General features: G+C 37.4%; 1 protein-coding gene across 1 annotated transcript in view; it reads right to left on the reverse strand.

Annotated features, from left to right (window-relative positions):
• The window catches only part of USH2A (usherin), a 736,138-nt gene that overhangs the window by 325,152 nt on the left and 387,071 nt on the right, over nucleotides 1-23,915 (reverse strand). Inside the window, exons 36-37 of the mRNA XM_043568966.1 lie at nucleotides 5,019-5,170; nucleotides 127-289 (exon numbers count right to left, since the gene is read on the reverse strand). Coding sequence (XP_043424901.1) covers nucleotides 127-289; nucleotides 5,019-5,170 — 315 coding nt within the window. The remainder of the gene's footprint in view (nucleotides 1-126; nucleotides 290-5,018; nucleotides 5,171-23,915) is intronic.

Genomic DNA, 23,915 nt, shown 5'->3' on the forward strand with positions numbered 1-23,915 from the left:
TCCCTCCCTCCCTCCCTCCCTCCATTCCTCCCTCCCTCTGCCCCTTTCCCAGCTCGCTTTTGATCTCTCTCTATATATATAAAATAAAAAAATAGATAAAAATTTAAAAAATGATAAACAAGTTACCTTGATCTGCATAGAAAACCCCAGTGAAAAGGACTGAGTATGTTAAATGTCCATTAGGGTGAAAAGGTGCCTCCCATCTGACGTGGGCTTTCCGGGATCCCTCTGTTTTGACAAACACATTTACTGTTCCCTCAGGAGGAGCTTCTAGAGTTCGATTTTCCACCTGTGAGTATAAAAAGATTTATTTTTGTTTGCAAATAAAATAAGTGCATGCTTCACTTTGAGCATATTTCTTCAAAGAATCTCTTTTCCTGTGAAGTAAACTATTTTGACAGTAGCATCTTGTATGAATACTTCATTTTGTCAGCAGGATCAAAGCATACCTCATGTTTTCTTCCTCCTGCTGTTAAAGCTTAGAATTTGAGCTCCTGACCAAGGCAGTTGTTTGTGAATGTTTTCAGAATATGAGGATCAGCTCACACTGTGATTGCACTGATAGCCATGTGTATCCATAGACTACTTCTAGGACCGCTTAGAAACAATTTTTATGCTATTGCAAAAGAGAAGAATGCATGAGGTCTGTTTTCATAGGTTCTTGACTGGAGTGGTAGACTTCTGGGCTTTGCCAAAGGCCATTCCAACTTCCACCGGTATGCACGCACACTCCCGCGTGTGCACGCACACGCACACACATGCACACACACACACACACACACACACAAACACACACACACAGAGTTCTCTGAGCTGTGTTGCTACCAGATACTTAAAGATGGTATCATGCCAGACATCAAGAAATAAATGTGCCTGAGTGATTCCATCCCTAAGGTATAATCACAAAAAAAAGTTGAAAATTTCATTAATATAGTGTTAAGGAACCTATGCAGAAAAGAGCAAAAGATGAATTAAAGAGAAGAACTTTGAAATAAAATGTAGTCCCTAGCTGCACAGGGGCCAGGAAGATTTTAGTAGTTAAATCGAGAAAATGACTAGTTGACCAGAGGATGATGAAAGTGGCAAGGAATTAGAAAGGGATTCAGAATACGTTGGCCTCTTCTAAGAACTGGCTTAAATTTGTTAACTAATCACCACAACCTCATAAGCATCACTCATAAATGTTTGACCTTTTAAGGTTTATTGAATATGTTGATAATTTTGACCTTATTCTTAAAGTACAGGCTCATGCCTCACAAGAAGGTGATCAAACACGAAATCCTTAGGCAGGCAAATATTCTCAATTATGAAACCTTCATTTGTTAGGGCGAATACACTTTCCCAATTATGAAAATAAATGTGAAAAAGACAGAGTGTTAATTTTTAATAAGTATGAGGTCACGACATGTTTTATTTTCATCTGAGAAAGGCTATGGGGTTCTTTAGATCTATAACTGCTACTCATTATTATTTTTTTTTTTAGTCTAATAGCTAGGTACAAAAAATGGTAAAGAAACTTGACTGGAAAAATATCAATTCATCATTTTAATATTTCATAACAATGCAATTGCTTTCATTATGTCTATGTATATAATTCAAATTATTGCATAGAAAATGATTTTAAAAGGGTTCCAAGTAAAATGAGATTCAAAAGTTGAAGAATTAAGGGCAATTGCAGATAATTATATTATTATCCTCAAATATCTGGTTAAATCAAAATGATATATTTTAAAAATTTCCTTAAGTATCTGGATAAATACCTCAGTTTTTATGCTACATTAAATTTGGCAATTGTACTATTTTGCTTTGACTCAATCTTTAAAAAAAATTACCTACTATTTATCTACCTTGCCTTAAAAAAGACTGTGAAGGAAAAGATATTGTGGAAGGCCAGCTTGGCTTTTACCTGGAAACCTCCCTTGAGACAGAAAATAAAATTTTTTTTGAGAACAAATGCGCAACGAAAACATACAAACATTTTAATAAAATTTTCATCCTTAATAAAACTCTTACCATGTACCAGAAATCGTTGCATAAATATTTCATTTAAAATTTTACAGTAATCCCTTTTAAAGTGGGTGCTTTTTTTTCCCCTGTTGTAATAGTTGAAAATTCTGAGGTTTCATAGAAGAAGTATGTTTCCCAAGGAGGCACAGGGAATAATAGCAGGTTTAGGGTAGATTTCCCATATAGGATTTTCTTGTGAATTGCATATTAGCATTAAGATTTAAATGTCCTAAATAACTAATTTGTTTCTTTGTGAAAAATAAATGTGAAAAGGTGAGTATGTGTGTATGTTCGTTTAGGTGTGTTTATGTGTAGAAATATACTATCAAGAAACCAAAGCAGCTTTTTAACCGTATCACACTGCAGTGACCTATAGTTTCACATTTCATCCTTAAAAGGGTCCTTGGAGAATTGAATCCAATGAATGTTCCAAGGCCAGACACAGTCATAAAATTCCCAATCTTAGACTCCACTAGGTTTGTCTAACATTGGCTAAGTGGGGAAAAAAAGAAAAAAAAAAGCCAAGTGATTATCCTATGGACAAATTCAATGCATCTTATTATAGAGACACAAAACGTGAAGGGTTTCTCTCTAATCTAATTCAACAATATCATTGAAAGCAGAGAAACCTTTTAAAAAGTAATTCTCTGTTGCATTTTCTGTTAATTTTTCATTATCTCCAACATTAATAAAACCCCAATTACTGGATTAAATTTGACAATGCCTATTAGCATCTTAAAAGTAGGATCAAAAGCATTATAAATTGTTTTTAACACTGTGATTTCTTGAAGAGCCAAATACACGTGTAAATGAATGAGAACTGAACTTGAAGATGGGTATAGAGCAGTTCATTCTTAATCACAAACAACAGGTCACAAACTTAGGCTAAAAACAAAACACATTGAGCTAATATTGCATTAAAATGGTAGAAATATGGGATATATGTATGCATTTTTATTTTTTAAGTATTCTATTTTATAGACTTTGTCCTTTTTACAATTTTTTCCCTTTATTATATCAACTTGCCGATTTTGAGGGTGACCCATACTACGTTCAGGACCAGAGCACATCTGTCACCAAAAACAGAGAATAGTATTCCCTGCATGCATGAAAAACAATGATAATAAATATATACAAGATGCAAAATAAACAGGCTTATCTTTCTAAAATCCAAGAATGATCATTTAAAAATGCTGTGAGGTGAGCAAAAGTTTGATTCTCAAAACTTAATTTGTCAATTTCTGCCAGCAAAAGATTTAAAAATAGAAACCATGACTTTTTTTTTAGTTCAACAAAACATTTGTTATAACATTGGGCTTGAGATAAAGAATACCCTTAAGTGATGTACGTATCTGAATCTGTATTATCCTTCACGATTGTGGTAGATATCCAGGGAGATTTGGAATATTCATGTATGTAATCTCTTCAGGGTACAGTATGGACTGTAACTGGTACAAAAATATTTTAGAAATCACTCGAAGACCATAGGTTTTAACTCCCTGGCAGCATATAGTTGACTTGTTCTAAATAAAGACGCTGTTCAATCCCAGTGATTAGAGATGGATCATTGACTTGGGAAAAGCATTTGCATACTGAGCATATGATAAAAAAAAAGTACCAAGAGGAGAAAATAGCTGCGCTTTACATCAGGACTGAGTCTGGAATGTCTGAGGCCATGGCAGAGCAGGTTTTACAATCCAATTCTGTTTTCCCCCTTCCCATCAGGGCGTTGTGGCATTTGATTTCTTAAGGTTAACATCGCCTACTGTCTTACCTGCACCAGATGCAGATCAATAACCATGTCCCCCTTGTTTAAAGTTGCCAGAACATCAAGGGACAGTGTGGGAGCCAATTCAGTAGCCAGAACCAATTTGCAGTTTGTATTTTTGAAAAAGTCTAGGTTTCGAGCTCATGTGAAGTGTGCTCATGTTTCTTTTTCTTTTCTTTTGAATGGAGAAGAAAAGCTGGCCTATTGCCATTCCTGCTTTTAAGAGTAAGTAACCATCAGAGGGTCTGAGCTATAAAATACTTAATGGCAATAAAGACTACAGCTCAGCTCCACCGATAGATGATGTTAGCAGTTTGGAAGGCAACCAATCTTTGCAACGAAATGGGAGGTGTGATCAAAAATAAGGAAGCCAAAATTAAACTGTAGAGCTGTTTTTCAAGGTAATATTTATATAATACACTCTTCAATGAAGACAGAGTGCATTAAAATGATAGAGCATTAGCAAACATTGCCAAAAAATATCTAAAAGTAATGAGCATTTCCCTTAAAAGAAGCTAAATCTAATTAAGGAAAATGCACAAAACATAAAATGGGATGTTTTGAACCTAAAGAATGTCATGCTAGTCAGTGACAATTATGTACTATTGAGTTTTAAAAATTATATAAAAAATAAAGAGCACAATTTGTCAATCTCTTAACTGCTAATGAAAAATATACACTATAGATTTCTGAAATGTGGATATCAAAAGCTAATATCAATGCAATTTTAAATACTGTTCTTTGAAACTATATCACGTTAATGATATAAATATATTTGATTCTAAGAGATGAGGCAAGCTCAACCTTTTAATTGATTGACCTACTTGTTGGGCGGTAATGTTGCCATATTTTGGCAATTATGGACTTTTAATTATTTTTACTTTTTACTCATAACTTACTTAGCTGTTGAGGCCATTATTAGAGAGAAAAACATCCACTCAAAATAAGTCACCCAATTAAACAAAATTGTATGTATTTCTGCTAAACTGGCCAACTTGCCTTTAAAAATTTCAGTGAGATATAGATTTTGTCCTTCACTAGACCTATGGGAGGTCTTGAAATTTATGTTGAATATAAACTCTTTCTTACTAACTCTTAAGTAAAATTTTATAAAAAGAACATCTCCTATCCTGCTTGAAAGCCTAGCTGTGCAGGGAGTGAGTCACCACCACTTACTTCTTCCTTGATATTCCCTGTCATCTGACATTCGGTACATTCCCAGAATGTAAATGCACATACTCACCAGTGGGCCCAGAGCGCAACCTTTGGCCGTGCATGCTTGGACTCTGAAGGAATGTAAGCTCCAAGGAGCAAATCCATAAGCATGACAGCTGAGTTCTGAGGAATTATGAATTAATATACCATCTAGATATAGTCCGTAGCTTGTGATAACACCTGGGAAGACAATAATTGGCTTTTAGTGTGACTTACAAGACAACAGCAAAGAATGTCTTAAGAAAGCAAGCACTTACTGATGGGATTTCTAATTTCATGGAATTACTAAATTACGGTATCTGGTATTTTCCCTGGTCTAAACCCTGTCTCTTTCAGAAGGATAAGACAGGCATTAAACCCTTAAATATCAAACTGTTAAGCTGATTAGTAGAGAGACAGAAATAGGACCTAAGAGTCCCAGTATGGACTCTTCCTATTACATCATGTTAGCTGGTATCATCTGCGTTCCAGATCAAATATGAATAGATTAAGTACATTTAGAATTTTTATTGCTTTCTAAAATGATATCCTTAATCGATATGCTCTAGAAGCCAAATGACCTTATTTGTTAACGCATTATATATTACTCAGCATATGTCAAGCACTGTTCTAAGCACCTGTTGTATATAAACTCCTTTTTGACCCTCTCCTAGCAGCATTACCAGAAGAGAGGCAGTGTTATTATCATCACCATTTTATAGATGAGGAAATCCAGACACAGACCTATTAAGTAACTTGCTCAAAGTCATGTAACTGGCAAGTGGTGGAGTCAGGATTTGAATCTGGTCAGGAAGTCTGGCTCCAGAACCCATGTCCTCAACTACAATATTTCATAACCTAAACATAAAAGCCAGGCACAAATTGGACAAATTCCATTCATGGGACAATCATGAATGTTTTGGAGAAACTATGATTTGCTGTTTGTAATGATCAATTAAATTTATATCAGAAGGAAAGTTATGTGTCTTTTCATGAAATCAACTAGTAGAGATATAAGAAATTACATGGTTATTGAATATAATCATTTGAATTATTCAATCAACATATTTGCATTTTAAAGGAAGATAGGAATCTATGTTCACTGGAATTACAGAATCCCCAAACTGATGAAGCATTATACTATGAGAAACAAAATTTTGCTTACGTGCCCAAATCAGAACCTCTTTCAAAGTAAAATTAATTTCACAGTGGTATTTAATTTCTTGACTATAGGATCCTGAAAGCAATCTTGACTCTTCCTCACCTGTGTATTTCTAGACCTTAGCACCATGCCAAAAACATAGTAGGCACTTAATATCTATTGATTGAATGAATAAATTAATGAACATGCAGCATAGTAAAAGTATCAGCATCCAATATAGAGGGAAAATGTAAGGCTACAGGAAAGACAGATACCTAGCTACCTGAAATATGAAAGGAGACTTGGTAAAAAGATGATATTAAAAAATAGCTCCAAGATAGAAGATTTGGAGAAGGAATGAGTTTTGAAACAAAAGATTCTAGTAAAGTCAAGGTTTCAAAGAATTAAGCTGGCTTCCAGGATGCCTCAATCTTAGACTAGGAACACCAGATTTGGTCTCATTAGTGTCCTGAAGAATGATCAAACCTTCACCCATCAACACATCAGGGAAAGCATTACTGGTGGGACCATGACACCAGGAGCTTTTCACCAGTGTCCGTCCCATTCTCCTGGGAGGAAATTGCTCACTTCACAAACCTGCTCACGATGTTTGGCAGCACCATCATCTACAAATTTCTAGAATGCTGCACTCATTGTTGGGCTGTCCTTCACAACTTTGCTTTTGATATGAAAATCAGTTTATAACAAGAGAAGTAAGGTGTGAGCTAACACCATAAAAGTTACTAATCTTACAACATACACCATCAACCTGTACCCTAAGATATTGCTGGAACAGCCTACTGAGACCTACATTATAGCCTAGGCTGGGTGATAATGCCTGTGGATTTGGGGGGAGGGGTGGTTCCTACAGGATGCTGCATCTGATTTTAACTAGGGGGTCAGTATTTGATGCTGGTTTTTCTTTAGTGAGAAATATAAAAATGAAAATCAAGAGAAGGTCCTCAGAGTGTTTCCTCTCACTATTACACTTAATAACCTACAGAAAATATTTTTGCTTTTTCTAGTCACAAAGAGGAATACTATGTTGCGGGCTTCAATTTAGATACCACTAAATTGGAAACTGAGAACATTACCTGGCAATTTGGGACCCTCATGCAACTATATCAACAGGCAAGAAAAAAAATAGTACATAGAAATTAGCTTCCTGCTGCACACTGACACTAAGCATGTAAACCTTTTAGTAATGAAGGTTCTGGTTGCCTTACTAGGTCAAAAATCCTAAACAGATGAGCTACTGGCTGAGGGCAAAGGGAAGAAGTCATAAATATCAACTGTGGCCTTATGCTAGTTATGGAAGTGAGAACTGTAGGTGTTACTATGCCTTATTTTGGAATATTACATAAAGATTTGTACGTAATAACGAATTTTCTCTCCTCCTTTTCCCTACTGATTTATATAAAGAAAGTTAGTGGGTATTCATTCTATCTTAGTTTTTAAGTTGCAGACAATCCAGGAGGGTTGTGTCTAAACTCAAGGGGGAATTCACACTACCCAGATGGGAATATGGTGACAGAGGGTGAGAGCATCTGCATTGTACAAAGCACAGTAGGATGTCAGGCAGAAGCATGTAGTGATTACTGCTGGTCACGGAAGGTAATGGAAGGAAGAGGAGTGTGTACGGGTGCTGACTAAGCTGGTTATTCATCGAATTCATCTACCTACTCCCCACATCTACAGTCTGCTCTGTATGCTAAGCCTCTCCTTACAGAGAGTATTCAATTTACTGCCATTTAATACTTGACGCACAAAAGCACAAGTGAATCAAAACTAAGAAATGTAAGATATATAGTGTAAAGCCAGTCACAGAAAATTTAAGAGAAGAAAAATGGATAAAACACAGTAATAATAATGATAAGAAATTATGACGGGCCAGGCGCTCTGCTAAGCAATCACTTAATCCTCACCAAAAAAATCTTCTGTGCAAATAATGTGTTGCAGAAGCTCTTAAAGAACTTGTGAGACCCTTGAAATGCTATCTGCTTGACCTGCTTCTCAACAATGAGATAGAAAGTACCCAAATCAATATTTCCGTTTTCTTACATAATTGGGGAACAGGGAATTTCTTTTATGCTAGGATTATGTGCATAATATCTCATTTATCTGACCTATTGGGAAATGACATATTTCATAGAAGTTAATTTTTTATAACTAAATCTCATTCCTTAAGTACAAACTTTAAGAATCTTAACCATTTTTAAAGGAAATCTTTCTAGCAAGGACTCCACAGTACTTACCTGTGTTCCCACACAGACTATAATGAATATAATTGAATCATCTTGTGATGACTCAATCTGTGCATTATGGACATCAAAGACTATATTCTCTAATTCAGTAACACCCTCAGGGACTGATGAGATATGGGGTACTTACTTAGGTTTCACCCTTCACATCACTCTGTGGCTGTACTTAATCCATTCTTGTGCCTGCTTTTTGAGTTCCTCCTCCTTCCTCCCTCACTGACAGTCTCTCAAAAATTTCTTCTTTGTTTTGTCTACCTGACTCGAGCAAGCCAACCCCTAGCAAGCTATGCTAAGAAACTAGATAACCATGACATCTGGAACTATGGATAAAGAAATAATAGACAGTTACTAAAAGAAGGGCTTAGAGTAAGATGAGTACATGGAAAATGAGCTGAGAATAAAATTAAGTGAGATTTGTGACAGTTAATTCAACTGCTCAGAAACTTTTTAGTATCTAGGATGCATCACCTTGAGAGGTGGGTAAGACTGAAGTCCATCTTGCGTGCAGGTGAGATCACACACACACACACACACACGCACACACAATACTGAGTTACCCACTATTCTGTACGTAACCACTATTTGACAGCATTTGTAGGAAGAGTTAAAAAAATCAATTTTAGATTCAAATTGTAGAATCCAAGTATACACTGGGTGAGGATAGTCTAACCTTTAAGTCATATTGGACACTTTCCTCTCCCTCCCCAACCATACCAACGCCATTACTGAGACTTATAGACTGTACATTCCCAATTGATCTTCACCTATCTCCATACCCACGGCCATGGAGTCCAGTCTACCATCATCTCATATCTGAAAATAATAGCCACCTACATGTTCTGATGCATTATTCATGCTCCCGTACAGTTCATTCTTCACACTGCAGACAGAGGGCCATTTTTCAGAACACATATCTGAACATGCCCCATGTAATCAGTGATCAATCAGGCCTTCTCTGCGTACTAGGAAGATGAAAGCTTCCCACCCCAAGATCAGGAAGCTGGGATCAATGTAAACATGTTGTGAGGATGGAACAGACCTGTGATGCTGGTGTCTCTGGGTTTTCTGCCCTAGCATCTAGGTCTTACCAGCTAATCACCGTATCTCAAGGTCAGGCCAAAGTGGGATACCATATGATTTAGAGCTGGTGTCTACATTTGCCACAAAAAGGAGCCTGAGACAAGTGCACTTCCTTTGATCTGGTTTGGGTAAGGCCATTAACTCTAAATTCCTGAGTTAAGAACATACAGCCAAACTTCCTGGTAAATCTGTAGACAATAAGAGATGCAATTTGAAAATAGGAATCCATTTCTTACCAAGATATGCAGGCAGATGTCATCACTTGTCTTCATTAGTAGACTTTTTGATGTAAATAAAATTAGTACTATATGAAATATTGTATGATTCAGTTCTAAAAACATACATTTAGTAAATAATAAGTATAAAATATGCAGTAAGACAACAATTTGCATTGAATTCAGATTCCCAAGGTGTATTACAATAACTAATGAATATAATCCAGTGGAAATTTTAAGTGAAGCCTAAGGAGACACTTCTTTGAGTAGAATACAGGACACAGATGAGTAGTTTTGGGAAAACTAAAATGCCAGGTTCTTAAAATGCTGTGTAAGTATTTTTGAAATTATATTATAAAACACCTTATTACTTAAATTACTTAAATTACTTATTACTTAAGTTATAAAACACCTTATTACTTAAAAATATACTGAACACTTACTTTGAATCAGACAATAGGCTATATGCTTTATGTGAATTATTTCCATTAACAACATCAAGAAATAAGAAGTGTTATTTGCCTTGTTGTAGAGTTAAGGGAAGGGAGTCTTAGAGAGGCTATTTCCCAAGGTCACGCAAATCTTTATCAAATCAGGGTTGGAACCTGGCAATCTCATCCCCCTACTGCCCCCGTTCCTCTTCATTTGCAGCCTAACTTTCTCTACTAAAATATTTAGGAATTCCTCTCAATTTAAGAACTGATGAACACATTCTGGCCCTAAAAGCAACTCAGTTGAGCCTAACTGAAAAATAATATACATGTATCGGAAGTCCATTCCTCAAAGGTACAACACTTGGTACTTTGGGGGATAGAAAGGATAAGAAATAATATCTGGATTTGTAGAAGTAAGAAGAGGGTTAAACACAGGTCTAATTAAACAAAAATTCAAGAGTTGAATAAAAGTGATAAGTGCCACAAAAACTTTATGCCCAACAAATGCCGTAGACATACAGGAACTTCAAGCAGGGGCAATCACTGGGCTACAGTGAGTCCTAAAAGCTTTTTAGAGTAGCTGGGCCTTCTGTACAAAGCAGCTGGGTCTACCATGGGTCTTCCGTAAAAGGTGAAATGTGAAAAGGTCATAGCTCAGGAAGATGTTCCTGGTGGGAACATGGCATTTACCAATGCCTAGAAGCAAGAAAGCGCAAGGTACAGTAAATATATCCAGAACAGATCAGTGTTTTGTTGTTATTGTCATAACTGGTTAAAATCTAACAGAAAATAAGCCTTTAAAAGGAGGTTTGGGCCTTGAATGCTCCCCCAAGGATTTGGGATTTTATGATGCACAGGAGAACCATGGACATCTTGGTGTTCTGACCAGGAGCAAATAAACATTATATTTAGAAGAATTAATCTAGAGTCGCATTAATTGCAAATGATTGGAGTAGGGAAGACCATGGAGGTAGGGTAAAGAAGGGCAGCTAAATATCTCACAAAGAGAAAAATAATTTTTAAAGGCACCTTTTCCTGAATATATAGTAACTAGTTGTAAGTGAGGCAGGGATGTGGGAATACCACATGGAAGCAGCAGCGTGGAATTCTAAGACAGAAACACCTTTAACAGTTTTACATACTTTCTCTTCTTTAATATAACAAATTTATGACACTTAGGGCTGAGGTGGATTAGACTGCAGTATGGTGTAACAGGTCACGAGTCAAAAAAGAAGAGGGTCTCTCTACCTCATTCTGAGATGGACTGTGAAGTTAGCCGTGAAAAACTCACAAAAGCCTGCTACCAAAGAACTAACTTACTAACTTATGCTACTGGCTAAAGGAGGTTCTGTCAATTTGAGGGTTGAAAAAAAGTCAGCCCTCTGTTTTGTACCATTGACAAAATCATAGTTGTGATAGTGCACTATGCTTTTGAAAGATGTTGCCTTTCGGGAAAAGTGGGCAAAGGTCAATGAGATCTCTCTGCAAAATTTCTTAACAACTGCACGTGAATCTATAGCTATCTGAAAATAGAACATTTAATTAAAATACAAAACAAGAACTGTTGTGTAGGGAAGCATGAAAGGTAAGAAGAGGCAAACACTGGAAAGTCAGAGCAAGTTTATGCTGAAAATTTAACGGTATTCATGTTTTAAAATTTTTTTTTTCAACGTTTATTTATTTTTGGGACAGAGAAAGACAGAGCATGAATAGGGGAGGGGCAGAGAGAGGGAGACACAGAATCGGAAACAGGCTCCAGGCTCTGAGCCATCAGCCCAGAGCCTGACGCGGGGCTCGAACTCACAGACCGCGCGAGATCGTGACCTGGCTGAAGTCGGACGCTTAACCGACTGCGCCACCCAGGCGCCCCCGGTATTCATGTTTTAAAATCAAGTGCTATCGATCCTCAGGAAAACCCCTTCAAGGCAAAAAAGAGTTTCACTTTTCCTTTAGAGAGTTTGAGAAACAAGTTTGAGAAAGGGTTTTTTTACATGTTTATTTGTTTATTTTGAGAGAGAGAGTGCATACACATGGGCAGCGAAGGAGCAGAGACAGAGAGAGAGAGAGAGAGAGAGAGAGAGAGAGAGAGAGAATCCCAAGCGGGCTCCATGCTGTCAGCACAGAGCCTGATGGGGGGCTTGAACTCATGAACTATGAGTCTCTGGTGGAGCAATAAGGCCCTGGAGCCCAAAACCAGGAAGAATGGAAACAAAGTCTTAAAATGCCCAGACTCCATTCTCCTCCCACCCTTGTGTCTCTTGCTGCTGCTGCCTCCCAGGGACAAACCAAAAGGAAGCCAGAGAGAGAGGAAGCCCATTGACGCGGTGAGGAAAGGGCAGCCTTGTAGGCTACAGGACTGAGTGGAAGGGAGGAGAGCGGAACCAGAGAGTCCAAAGATATATACACCTAACTTAAAACAATTATGGTAATGTATTTTATGCTATTTCCCTGTTTTGTGCTTTTTGGGCTTTTCTCTTGCTTATTCTCCTGTGCTAATAATCTGTAAAATAGCTATAACAAAATGCAACAATATTATGCTATGTGCTAAGGGGGATCAGGTTATCTAATCCAGGTGTACACGTTTAGTTCTTCAGTGGATAATCCACAAAATGCATAGTTAATTCCCATCGGCTCTCCCGTGTAAGCAGTTTCAAGTTTACACCTTTTGCTTTCCACAATGGTAGAATTTTTAAGGTGTTTAATTTTCACAGGGAAGCTGAATCATAATTGTCCATAAAGCACATCCTCTGGGATATATATCTTTGTGCCTCTTCATCATGTTATGTCAAATTGTATTTCCTAGGGTGCTCAATAGGTTGTCATATATAACCAAGGAAATTCAATACAAGTACAATACAATGTAAATTTAATACAAGGTATCTCTATTTACACTGAAGAATTCTGTTTACTATAAGAATTAAACAACAGTGCTTTAGTGTGTCATAAAAATAACATGTATAGTGAATATAGATGCTCCAAACATATTTGTTTGTTTTTTCCAGTACATCATGGCAATGTGAATATCAACCATGGGTTTTCCCCCAAGGTCCGGATGATGATTGAATGTGGCAGATATCTCCCTGTGTGAATACTTGATCCTTCAATTAAAAAGGAAAAGAGAGAACAGCTTTCACATTGTGGAATCATGCCTTATTACTGTTATGCGCTCCTAAAAATGGAATCAACGGAATCTAAAAAAGATTGTGCTTGGGAGATTGTACCTGACAAACTGATTGGAGGTGTTTCATAAAAGTTACACAAGGTTTGCTCAAAACTGTCAAGCAGTTTTCCTAAGTGATTCACTGAATTCTATAATCCATTTCTCCTATTAAAACGGAGCATTTCCAGGAAAGAAAATAGAATCACATTTTGGCTGTTTAAAAATAAAGTTATTTCAAAAGAAGAAGTTTTAAAAAATAGTTATTTCTTTAAAACCAGAGAAAAATCAGAACGGAGATCTTAAGAATTTTGAGATTTGGCACTGAGAATAAGGCATTAAACAAGTAAAAGTATCTAAAAACTTTTTTTTTCCCCCATGGCTTGATGGAATATTGAATTATGAGCTTGTTTTGCAAAAAGCAGAGGCAGGAGAGTACAGTGAACAAAATCATGAACTTGAGTCATTCACACCTTGTGTTGTATTACATTCCTACTTAACCCGTTGTCTTGAGTGATTATTGCTTATAAGTCTGGGTTTCCACATCTGAATGGTAGAATAGCAATACCCATTTCATGGACTAGTTGTGAGGATTAAAGTACCTGACAGATAGTTATAAGTGGTAGCTATTACTACTACCATGACTATTAGCATTGCTGGGAAATCAAATACTTCTTTCTTTGTATAGGTGAATCAGTATTTGCACATACACCTTCACACACATACATTATAAAAGTTTCTTATGTCTTAAAATTTTTTTAATGTGTAATTATTTTAGAGAGAGAGAGAGTGAGACAGAGCATGAGTGGGGGAGGGGCCGAGAGAGAGAGGGAGACACAGAATAGGAAGCAGCCTCCAGCTCTGAGCTGTCAGCACAGAGCGCATCATGGGGCTCGAACCCATGAATTGTGAGATCATGACCTGAGCCGAAGTCAGGCGCTTAACCAACTGAGCCACCCAGGTGCCCCATCTTTCTTATCATCTCTCAATGTGAAGGACAACATAGGATATAGTATCTATAGCCTATAGGATATAGGATATAGGATATCCTATAGGATATCCTGTATAAAAGTTCTACAGCTAACTTTTTCTCTTCTACCCATTTCTGACATCATACATATGCTTAAAAACTGAACTAAACGTTCTCCCAACAATGTTCTATTGTCTTCATGGCACTACATATACATCTGCAAAGATCATTAACTCCCTAAATTGTTTCTGTTCCTGTTGACACTTACTGATACAGATATGTCTTCGCATATATCTGTATATAAAATCTCAAAAAGCCAGCCCCATATAAAAGGCTGAACTAGGAAAATGTTTTCAAAGGTTCCTTTTCTCAAGAAGTCCCCAAGACCCAGGCCGGTGCATACCCGGCTCTCTTTCCTATGCCCATCTTGACATTACTCAACTCTGAGGGAAGTAACAATCTACCCCTTTCCCACTGAGGCATGCACAGCAGATTCCGGCTTCACGTGCTATCTCTCTTTACAATCTTGACAAATCACCAGGCTGAGAAAATCTTATTCCAAGTGACTGGGTCTTTGTGTCTTCCACAGACCAAGAGGGAGATGCCTTTCTGCTGCCTTTGAAATAGTTCACCTATATTACATAATTGTAAAAACATGTTATAAATGTGCATCTGCACATATTATATGATTGCACATGCATATACTTCTCATGTCCATACAATTGCCATGTTATCATTGTCCCTATCATCAGTAAATATTCATTCCTTTCCCAGGTATTTAATACCCACCTACCCATGACTGACACCCTGTCAACTGGGGGAATTAGAACCTGGAACAAAACACACAGAGAACAAGGGATATCCCTGCCCTTATGTGGGTCACAATCTAACAGGGAAACTGTTTTAGTAAATTTACATAAGTCCAAGATAGTGGATAGTTATAAGAAATTATAAATATTAATAATAAAGCAGGGGCGCCTGGATGGCTCAGTTGGTTAAGTGTTCAACTTCACCTTGGGTCATGATCTCACAGTTTGCGAATTTGAGCCCCACGTCGGGCTCTGTGCTGTCACCTCAGAGCCTGGAGCCTGAGCATTAAAAAAATAAATGAGAACAATTTCATATTCTATATTTCTAGTTACTATTTTCTTAATAAAAGCATATATTCTAATTATTTTCAAATGTCACTAAACATTATGCTAAATAATGAGGAATACGTTTGGTGTAGTCAGATATGTATGCTGATTTTAGCAAGGTGGATTTCAAGTGCGAGGAAAAAACATATTTACAGATTCTGAGGCCTAAGCTTCTGAAAGGGAATATGGCTCACGAGAATTTGGAAGCTCTCAAAAGCATAATTCTAATTATGCAATTGTAATCTGCACAACACAGGTCCCAAATTTATTAGACAGTAATCCTTCATTCTACTTCTCAGTGATGGCTGATGGTCTGACAAAGGAAGAGTCAGGGTGCTACAGATGAAAGGGTTCTTATCCACCTAAAAGTAGCTCTAATTCAGGTTTTAAAATCCTGCCTGAATTTGCAACCTGCAAAGAACATGTTTGTTTGTTTTTTTAAGCTTATTTATTTTGAGAGAGAAAGAGAGAGAGCGTTCTAAAGGGTCAGAGAGAGAGGGTGAGAGAGAGAATCCTTACTGGGCTCCACACCATCAGTGCAGAGCCTGACTTGGGGCTCAAACTCATGGACTGTGAGATCACGACCTGAACCGAAATCGAGAGTTGGACGCTTAACCAACTGAGCCACCCGGCTGCCCCAAGAACACTTTTGCCAGAGGGAACGTGGATGCCAAGTGCTCTGATTAGAGAAACAGGACTGGAGTTGTCACACCAGCATTTTTGCAGGTATGGGACTAGAATTCGGTAGTACTTGTTTGAAGGAAATCAAAGTCTTAGGTGTGAATCAAGTGATAAAGACCCAGTGTGTAAGGACTACTTGGCAGACTAAGACAATTAATGGCAAGTAGCATTTTTTATAACAGCAAAATCTTAAATACCCACCGCTAAAAGATGGGGCACATAAGCTGTGGTTTTATTCAGTGGGATTCTATACTGCCTTTCGAAACAATGAAGTTGGGCTATGCTTAACTGCCACGGAAAGATGTCTCCGCCATGTTGTTAAGTGAGGAAAGCAAGATGCATGATAGGACAGATAGTATGATCTCACTCTGGTTTAACAAATGTATGTTTTATACATATATCTTTATGTGATTATTAATTGAAATTTGTGTTTGTTTTAAGTTAACACAGTCCTTAATCTTTCTCTGGTTTAAAAGTTTACTGCATTTTATTATATCCTCTCTACATCATATTTTTGTAATTATGGTAAAAAAACACAGAACTTAAAATTTTCCATCTTAACTATTTTTAAATGTATAGTTCAGATTGTTAACTAAATGCACATTGTTGTATAACAGATCTCTAGAACTTTTTCATCTTGCAAAATTGAAACTATATTCATTCAATAGCAAGTCTCCATTCCCCCTCCTGAGCTCCACTCCTGGTAACCACATTCTACTTTCTGACTCTGTGTGTTTAATGACTCTAGATTCCACATATATGTGGAATCATGCAGTATTTGTCTTTCTGTGACTGGTTTCTTTTAGTTGGCATAATGTCCTCAAGGTTCATCCATCTTGTAGTATGTGGTAATTTCCTCTTTTTTTAATTATAACTTGTTTTATTTTTTATTTTTTTTACATTTACATCCAAATTAGTTAGCATATAGTGCAACAATGATTCAGGAGTAGATTCCTTAAGCGCTCCTTCCCCATTTAGCCCATCCCGCCTCCCACAACCCCTCCCGTAACCCTCAGTTTGTTTGCCATATTTATGAGTCTCTTCTGTTTTGTCCCCCTCCCTGTTTTTATATTATTTTTGTTCCCTTCCCTTACATTCATCTGTTTTGTCTCTTAGAGTCCACATATGAGTGAAATCATATGATTTTTGTCTTTCTCTGACTAATTTCACTTAGCATAATACCCTCCAGTTCCATCCACGTAGTTGCAAATGGCAAGATTTCATTCTTTGTGATTGCCGAGTAATACTCCATTGTATATATATACCACTTCTTCTTTATCCATTCATCCATCAATGGACATTTGGGCTCTTTCCATACTTCGGCTATTGTTGATAGTGCTGCTATAAACATGGGACGCATGTGTCCCTTGGAAACAGCACACCTGTATCCTGTGGATAAATGCTTAGTAGTGCAATTGCTGGGCGGTAGGGTAGTTCTATTTTTAGTTTTTTGAGGAACCTCCATACTGTTTTCCAGAGTGGCTGCACCAGCTTGCATTGTCACCAACAATGCAAAAGAGATCCTCTTTCTCCACATCCTCACCAACATCTGTTGTTGCCTGAGTTGTTAATGTTAGCCATTCTGACAGGTGTAAGGTGATATCTCATTGTGGTTTTGATTTGTATTTCCCTGATTATGGGGGATGTTGAGCATTTTTTCATGTGTCAGTTGGCCATCTGGATGTCTTCTTTGTAGAAGTGTCTATTCATGTCTTTTGCCCATTTCCTCACTGGATTATTTGTGTTTTGGGTGTTGAGTTTGTTAGTTCTTTATAAATTTTGGATACTGACCCTTTATCTGATATGTCATTTGCAAATATCTTCTCCCATTCTGTCAGTTGCCTTTTAGTTTTGCTGATTGTTTCCTTCACTGTGCAGAGGCTTTTTATTTTGATGAGGTCCCAGTAGTTCATTTTTACTTTTGTTTCCCTTGCCTCTGGAGTCGTGTTGAGTAAGAAGTTGCTGCAGGCAAGATCAAAGAGGTTTTTGCCTGCTTTCTCCTCGAGGATTTTGATGGCTTCCTGTCTTACATTGAGGTCTTTCATCTATTTTGAGTTTCTTTTTGTGTATGGTGTAAGAAAGTGGTCCAGGTTCCTTCTTCTCCATGTCGCTGTCCAGTTTTCCCAGCACCACTTGCTGAAGAGACTGTCTTTATTCCATTGGATATTCTTTCCTGCTTTGTCAAAGATTAGATGGCCATACGTTTGTGGGTCCATTTCTGGGTTCTCTATTCTTTTCCATTGATCTGAGTGTCTGTTCTTGTGCCAGTACCATACTGTCTTGATGATTACAGCTTTGTAGTATAGCTTGGAGTCTGGGATTGTGATGCCTCCTGCTTTTGTTTTCTTTTTCAAGATCGTTTTGGCTCTTCAGGGTCTTTTCTGGTTCCATACATATTTTAGGATTATTTGTTCTAGCTCTGTGAAGAATGCTGGTGTTATTTTGATAGGGATTGCATTGAATATGTAGATTGCTTTGGGTAGTATAGACATTTTAACAATGTGTGTTCTTCTTATCCGGGAGCATGGAATCTTTTTCTATTTTTTTGTGTCTTCTTCAATTTCTTTCATAAGCTTTCTTCAGTTTTCAGTGTATAGATTTTTCACTTCTTTGGTTAGGTTTATTCCTAGGTACTTTATGGTTTTGTGCAACTGTGAATGGGATCGATTCCTGATTTCTCTTTCTGTCACTTCATTGTTGGTGTATAGGAATGCAACCGATTTCTGTGCATTGATTTTATATCCTGCAACTTTGCTGAATTCATGAATCAATTCTAGCAGTTTTTTGGTGGAATCTTTAGGGTTTCCCATATAGAGTATCATGTCATCTGCGAAGAGTGATAGTTTGACCTCCTCCTGGCCGATTTGGATGCCTTTTATTTCTTTGTGTTATCTGATTGCAGAGGCTAAGACTTCCAATACTATGTTGAATAACAGTGGTGAGAGTGGACATCCCTGTCTTGCTCCTGACCTTAGGGGGAAAGCTCTCAGTTTTTCCCCATTGAGGATGATGTTAGTGTTGTGTCGTTCATATATGGCTTTTATGATCTCGAGGTATGCTCCTTCTATCCCTACTTTCTTGAGGGTTTTTAATCAAGATGCTGTATTTTGTCAAATGCTTTCTCTGCATCTATTGAGAGGATCATATGGTTCTTGTCCTTTCTTTTATTGATGTGATGAATCATGTTAATTGCTTTGTGGATATTGAACCAGCCCTGCATCCCAGGTATAAATCCCACTAGGTTGTGGTGAATAATTTTTTTAATGTATTGTTGGAGCCAGTTGGCTAATATCTTGTTGAGGATTTTTGCATTCATGTTCCTCAGGGAAATTGGTCTATACTTTTCCTTTTTAGTGGGGTCTCTGTCTGCTTTTGGAATCAAGGTAATGGTGGTTTCATAGAAAGTGTTCGGAAGTTTTCCTTCCATTTCTATTTTTTGGAACAGTTTCAAGAGAATAGGTATTTACTCTTCCTTAAATGTTTGGTAGAATTCCCCTGGAAAGCCATCTGGCCCTGGACTCTTGATTTTGGCAGATTTTTTATTACTAATTTGATTTCCTTACTGGTTATGGTTGTGTTAAAATTTGCTATTTTTTCCTGTTTCAGTTTTGGTAGTGGATATGTTTCTAGGAATTTGCCCATTTCTTCCAGATTGCCCATTTTATTGGCATATAATTGCTCATAATATTCTCTTACTATTGTTTGTATTTCTGCTGTGTTGGTTGTGATCTCTCCTCTTTCATTCTTGATTTTATTTATTTGAGTCCTTTCCTTTTTCTTTTTGATCAAACTGGCTAGTGGTTTATCAATTTTGTTAATTCTTTCAAAGAACCAGCTTCTGGTTTCATTGATCTGTTCTGTTTTTTGTTTGTTTGTTTGTTTGTTTTGTTTCTATAGCATTAATTTCTGCTCTAATCTTTATTATTTCCTGTCTTCTGCTGTTTTTGGGTTTTATTTGCTGTTCTTTTCCCAGATCCTTAAGGTGCAAGGTTAGGTTGTGTATCTGAGATCTTTCTTCCTTCTTTAGGAAGGCCTGGATTGCTATATACTTTCCTCTTATGATTGCCTTTGCTGCATCCCAAAGGTGGTAATTTCCTCTTTTAAGGGCAGTGGTATTCCACTGTATATATACACACACCACATTTTGTTTATCCATTCATCCGTCTGTGGACATTTGGGTTTCTTTCATCTCTTGGCTACGGTGAATGACGCTACCATGACTGTGGGTGTGCAAATGTTTCTTCAGGATCCTGTTTTCAATTTTTTTGGATAAATACTCAGAAGTAGAATTGTTGGATCACTTAGTAATTCTATTTTTAATTTTTTGAGGAACTTTACATACTGCTTCCCATAATAGCTGTGCCATTTTACATTTCCACCAACAGTGCCCAAGGGTTCTAATTTCTCAGCATCTTTGCCAGCACTTGTTATCTTCTGTGCATTTATTTCTTCTTTTGGTAGTGCTAATCAGCAAAATTTTAATTGAGCATCTATTATGAGTCAGGCACTATCCTTAGAACTCCCAGTACAGCACAGAACAAAATGTTCCAGAATAGGAAAAATTCTCAGAGCATGTGTAGTACATCCTGAAGCAAAGAGAAAGCTTCCAGTACAAGCTGTTAAGCAGGAGCAGAGTGGGAGACAAAGAAGAGAATGGAAACCAGAAGAGCAAGAGGCCATTCTCTTAGCCACTGGGTAAGGATTATCACAAGACTGTGATGAGTAAAAAGTGACTGTTAAATCAGAATCATTTATAAAAAGCAGAGAGCCTGTTTCCTAATCCATGGTGGCTGAAGTCTACCAAGCAAGAACTAGACATTTCTATCAGAGCCTTTCACACCTCTCATATTTTGTCACATATAGGCATATATTTGGAAATATTATAGTTACTACTGAAAGTGGGGTTACTGTTTCTCCACAACTTTTCTTCATGTTAATAAGTCCTATGAAATAATTATTTATGTATAACAGTTGACTAACAGAGTCAAGATTTTTTTTAAGTTCATCCATTTATTGAGAGAGAGAGAGAGAGAGAGAGAGAGAGAGAGAGAGAGAGAGAGTCAGAGAGAGCAAGCAAGTGGGGGAAGAGGAAAGAAAGGGAGGGACAGAATACCAAGCAGGCTCTGTGCTGTCATTGCAGAGCCCAATGTGGGGCTCAAGCTCACAAACTGTGAGATCATGACTTGAGCTGAGATCAAGAGTTGGACGCTTAACCAACTGAGCCACCCAGGCGCCCCCAGAGTGTGCAAAACCATGCAAGCAGCCTCCATGACACAACATGATCATCTAAATGCATATACATACATCTCTGGAAGACCCAGAGAGATGCCACTCTCACATCCCATAGGGCTCCTCAGGGAGCTTCTTCTCCATTCATTTGGCACCTTGTTCACATCTCTACCTTGTGATTATTTGTTGCCCCAAGAAACTATAATATCCTTAAGATAAAGGATTGGGCAGATTCATCTTGGTACGATGGTACCTAGGAGGTCATCAAAAAATATACTTTGAAAACACAAATTCAGATTTTTGCAGGGTATGAGGAGGCTCTTGAAGTTATCTGGGTGAGAAATATCAGTGACTTTCATTAGAGGAGTGCAGTTGGGGGTCATGTGGCAAAAGAAGTCAGGAGTGGGCATGGGTTGAAGTCAAGCCATCCAGGTTGCTGGCTGGCATGACTGGGTTGTGCTAATCAGTGAGAGGAGGAACACAGGAGAAAGGGAAAGTAGAAGGGCAGAGAACATGTGGAGAAATCAACTTGGATATGATGAATATAAAGTCCTCCAGTTGGAGGACTCCAGGATGTTTGATGATAACATAGCCTATGGGATATTCTGATTATTCAAGCGCTCTGGTGGAGCACTGCAATCTACTTCCTCAACCAGTGCCCCTAAGATGATTCTAATGATCAGTTAAGGTTCAGAAACACTATTTAAAATCATTTGGGGGTGCCTGAGTGGCTCAGTTGGTTAAGCAGCCAACTCTTGGTTTCGGCCCAGGTCATGATCTCACAGTTTATGACTTCGAGCCCCGCATCAGGCTCTGTGCTGACAGTGTGGAGTCTGCTTGGGATTCTCTCTCTCCTTCTCTCTGCCCCTCCAGCATTCTCTTTTTCTCTCTCTCAAAATAAATCAATAAACAAAAAAAAAATAAATAAATAAAATAATTTGAAAGGGTTTCTTTAGTAACATAAGGATGAAACCTATTTCATTCTGCAGCATACTCAGAACTTAGGAAGCAACCCTAATGTGGCACATATTGCAATATGGGTCTAGTTCCATTAAATTTGACCTGTGTATACCAAGGAAAAGGAAATTAAAAGTTCTTCATTCAAATGCAAAAATCCAAATTGCTAAAAGAAAAACCTAGCATCAGACCCCACACAGCTAAACAAATACAGTTCAGGAACAAATACCTCCCAAACAAAGATATTTCAGGAATTGGCCTGCAACTACCATTCTTTCTGTTGGTATCATTAGAGAGCCAGAACTATAGTATACATGCTCCTGATCAAGTGGAATTTTTCACAAGAAGTGACTGAATAAACTAAATATAATTAGGTGCCAACAGAAACTATAATGCACTGTTAGGCTCCGTGAAGGTAAAGAGAAATGAATGATTTGTGGTCCTTATCATGGATGGTCATGTTGGACAAGTACCCAAATAAATCTGAACCTAGAAGGAATGAAGTATGTACCATTATGAAAGCCTAGAAACAGGATATGTGATCAAGAGAAGAGGGCAAGCTTAACTTTGACTCAAGGAAAAGTAGAACAATTTTATGAAATAAGAGGCCCACGTTTAATCCTGAGGAATGGGTTAGATTTCCACAAGTAAAGATAAAAGAAAATAGGGGTTGATCAACTCCAATTTTATAATCAAGAGAACTGGGGTTCATAGAATATAGTACATTTCCTAAAGTAATACACTACTACACATAAGAGATCATATTTGCCTCTAGGACAATTTGACTGCACACCCACGTCCTGCAAGCTTACAGTAAGCCATAAGTATTCTAGAAAGAAAAGTGTGTTACAAGGCTCTATAAATGCAGATTGAGCCACAAGTGGGGAGTGACCTGAATGCCAGACTAAAGAATTTGGATTTTATTCTTCAGGTTTTCAGGGGGTATTATGGGGGATTTAAAAACAAATAGAGGAACAAGGAGTTTTCCAAGAATCACATTATCCCTCTCCAGACAATGGACAGTAGAAATCAAACACTGGAAAATTTGGGGAAAGTGAAGACAGAAGTAATGAAAGTTTTTTTTTTTTTTTAATGAACACTCTTACTTTTTAACGGTCTAACCTTTGCCCACAATCAAAATTTTGAAAATTCTAATGTGATTAAACGCAACACTTTAGAATATGAAAGTGTTTATGCAAATATCCAAAGTTTTTCCAGTTCTTTTTGTTTCAATGCATATATTTAAAAGTTGCTTGTAAATACACAAAACATAATATACAAATATTCTTTGGAATGTGGTAAGTATTTCTCCAGTCAACCTAGGATCCCAAGTAGAGCTGCTGTTCCAGAGTTGCAATGACCAGTCGTTATGACTGAAAGTATTGTATTTTATGATGCAAATCACGTGATGGCATTTAACAGCAACCCAATTGGAATAAATCACTCAAATTTGCATTGCATGGACTGGATTCATTTGTGGAGCACGAAGGATGGCAAGATTTTTTGACTGTTTAATGTAAGTATCAAATAGAGATCCATTTATTTTTTTATTAGAAAATTTGTAACAGTATAGGAATCACTTGAGAAGCAGAGATAATCACTTACTCTAATTATTTGAGCTCTCTCCATTACCTCAAATATATCTCATGCATTTGCCAAAAGTTTAATTAAAATGAGATGACTAG

Source organism: Prionailurus bengalensis, chromosome E4, assembly GCF_016509475.1.
Source record: "Prionailurus bengalensis isolate Pbe53 chromosome E4, Fcat_Pben_1.1_paternal_pri, whole genome shotgun sequence".
In the NCBI taxonomy this organism is placed as follows: Eukaryota; Metazoa; Chordata; class Mammalia; order Carnivora; family Felidae; genus Prionailurus; species Prionailurus bengalensis.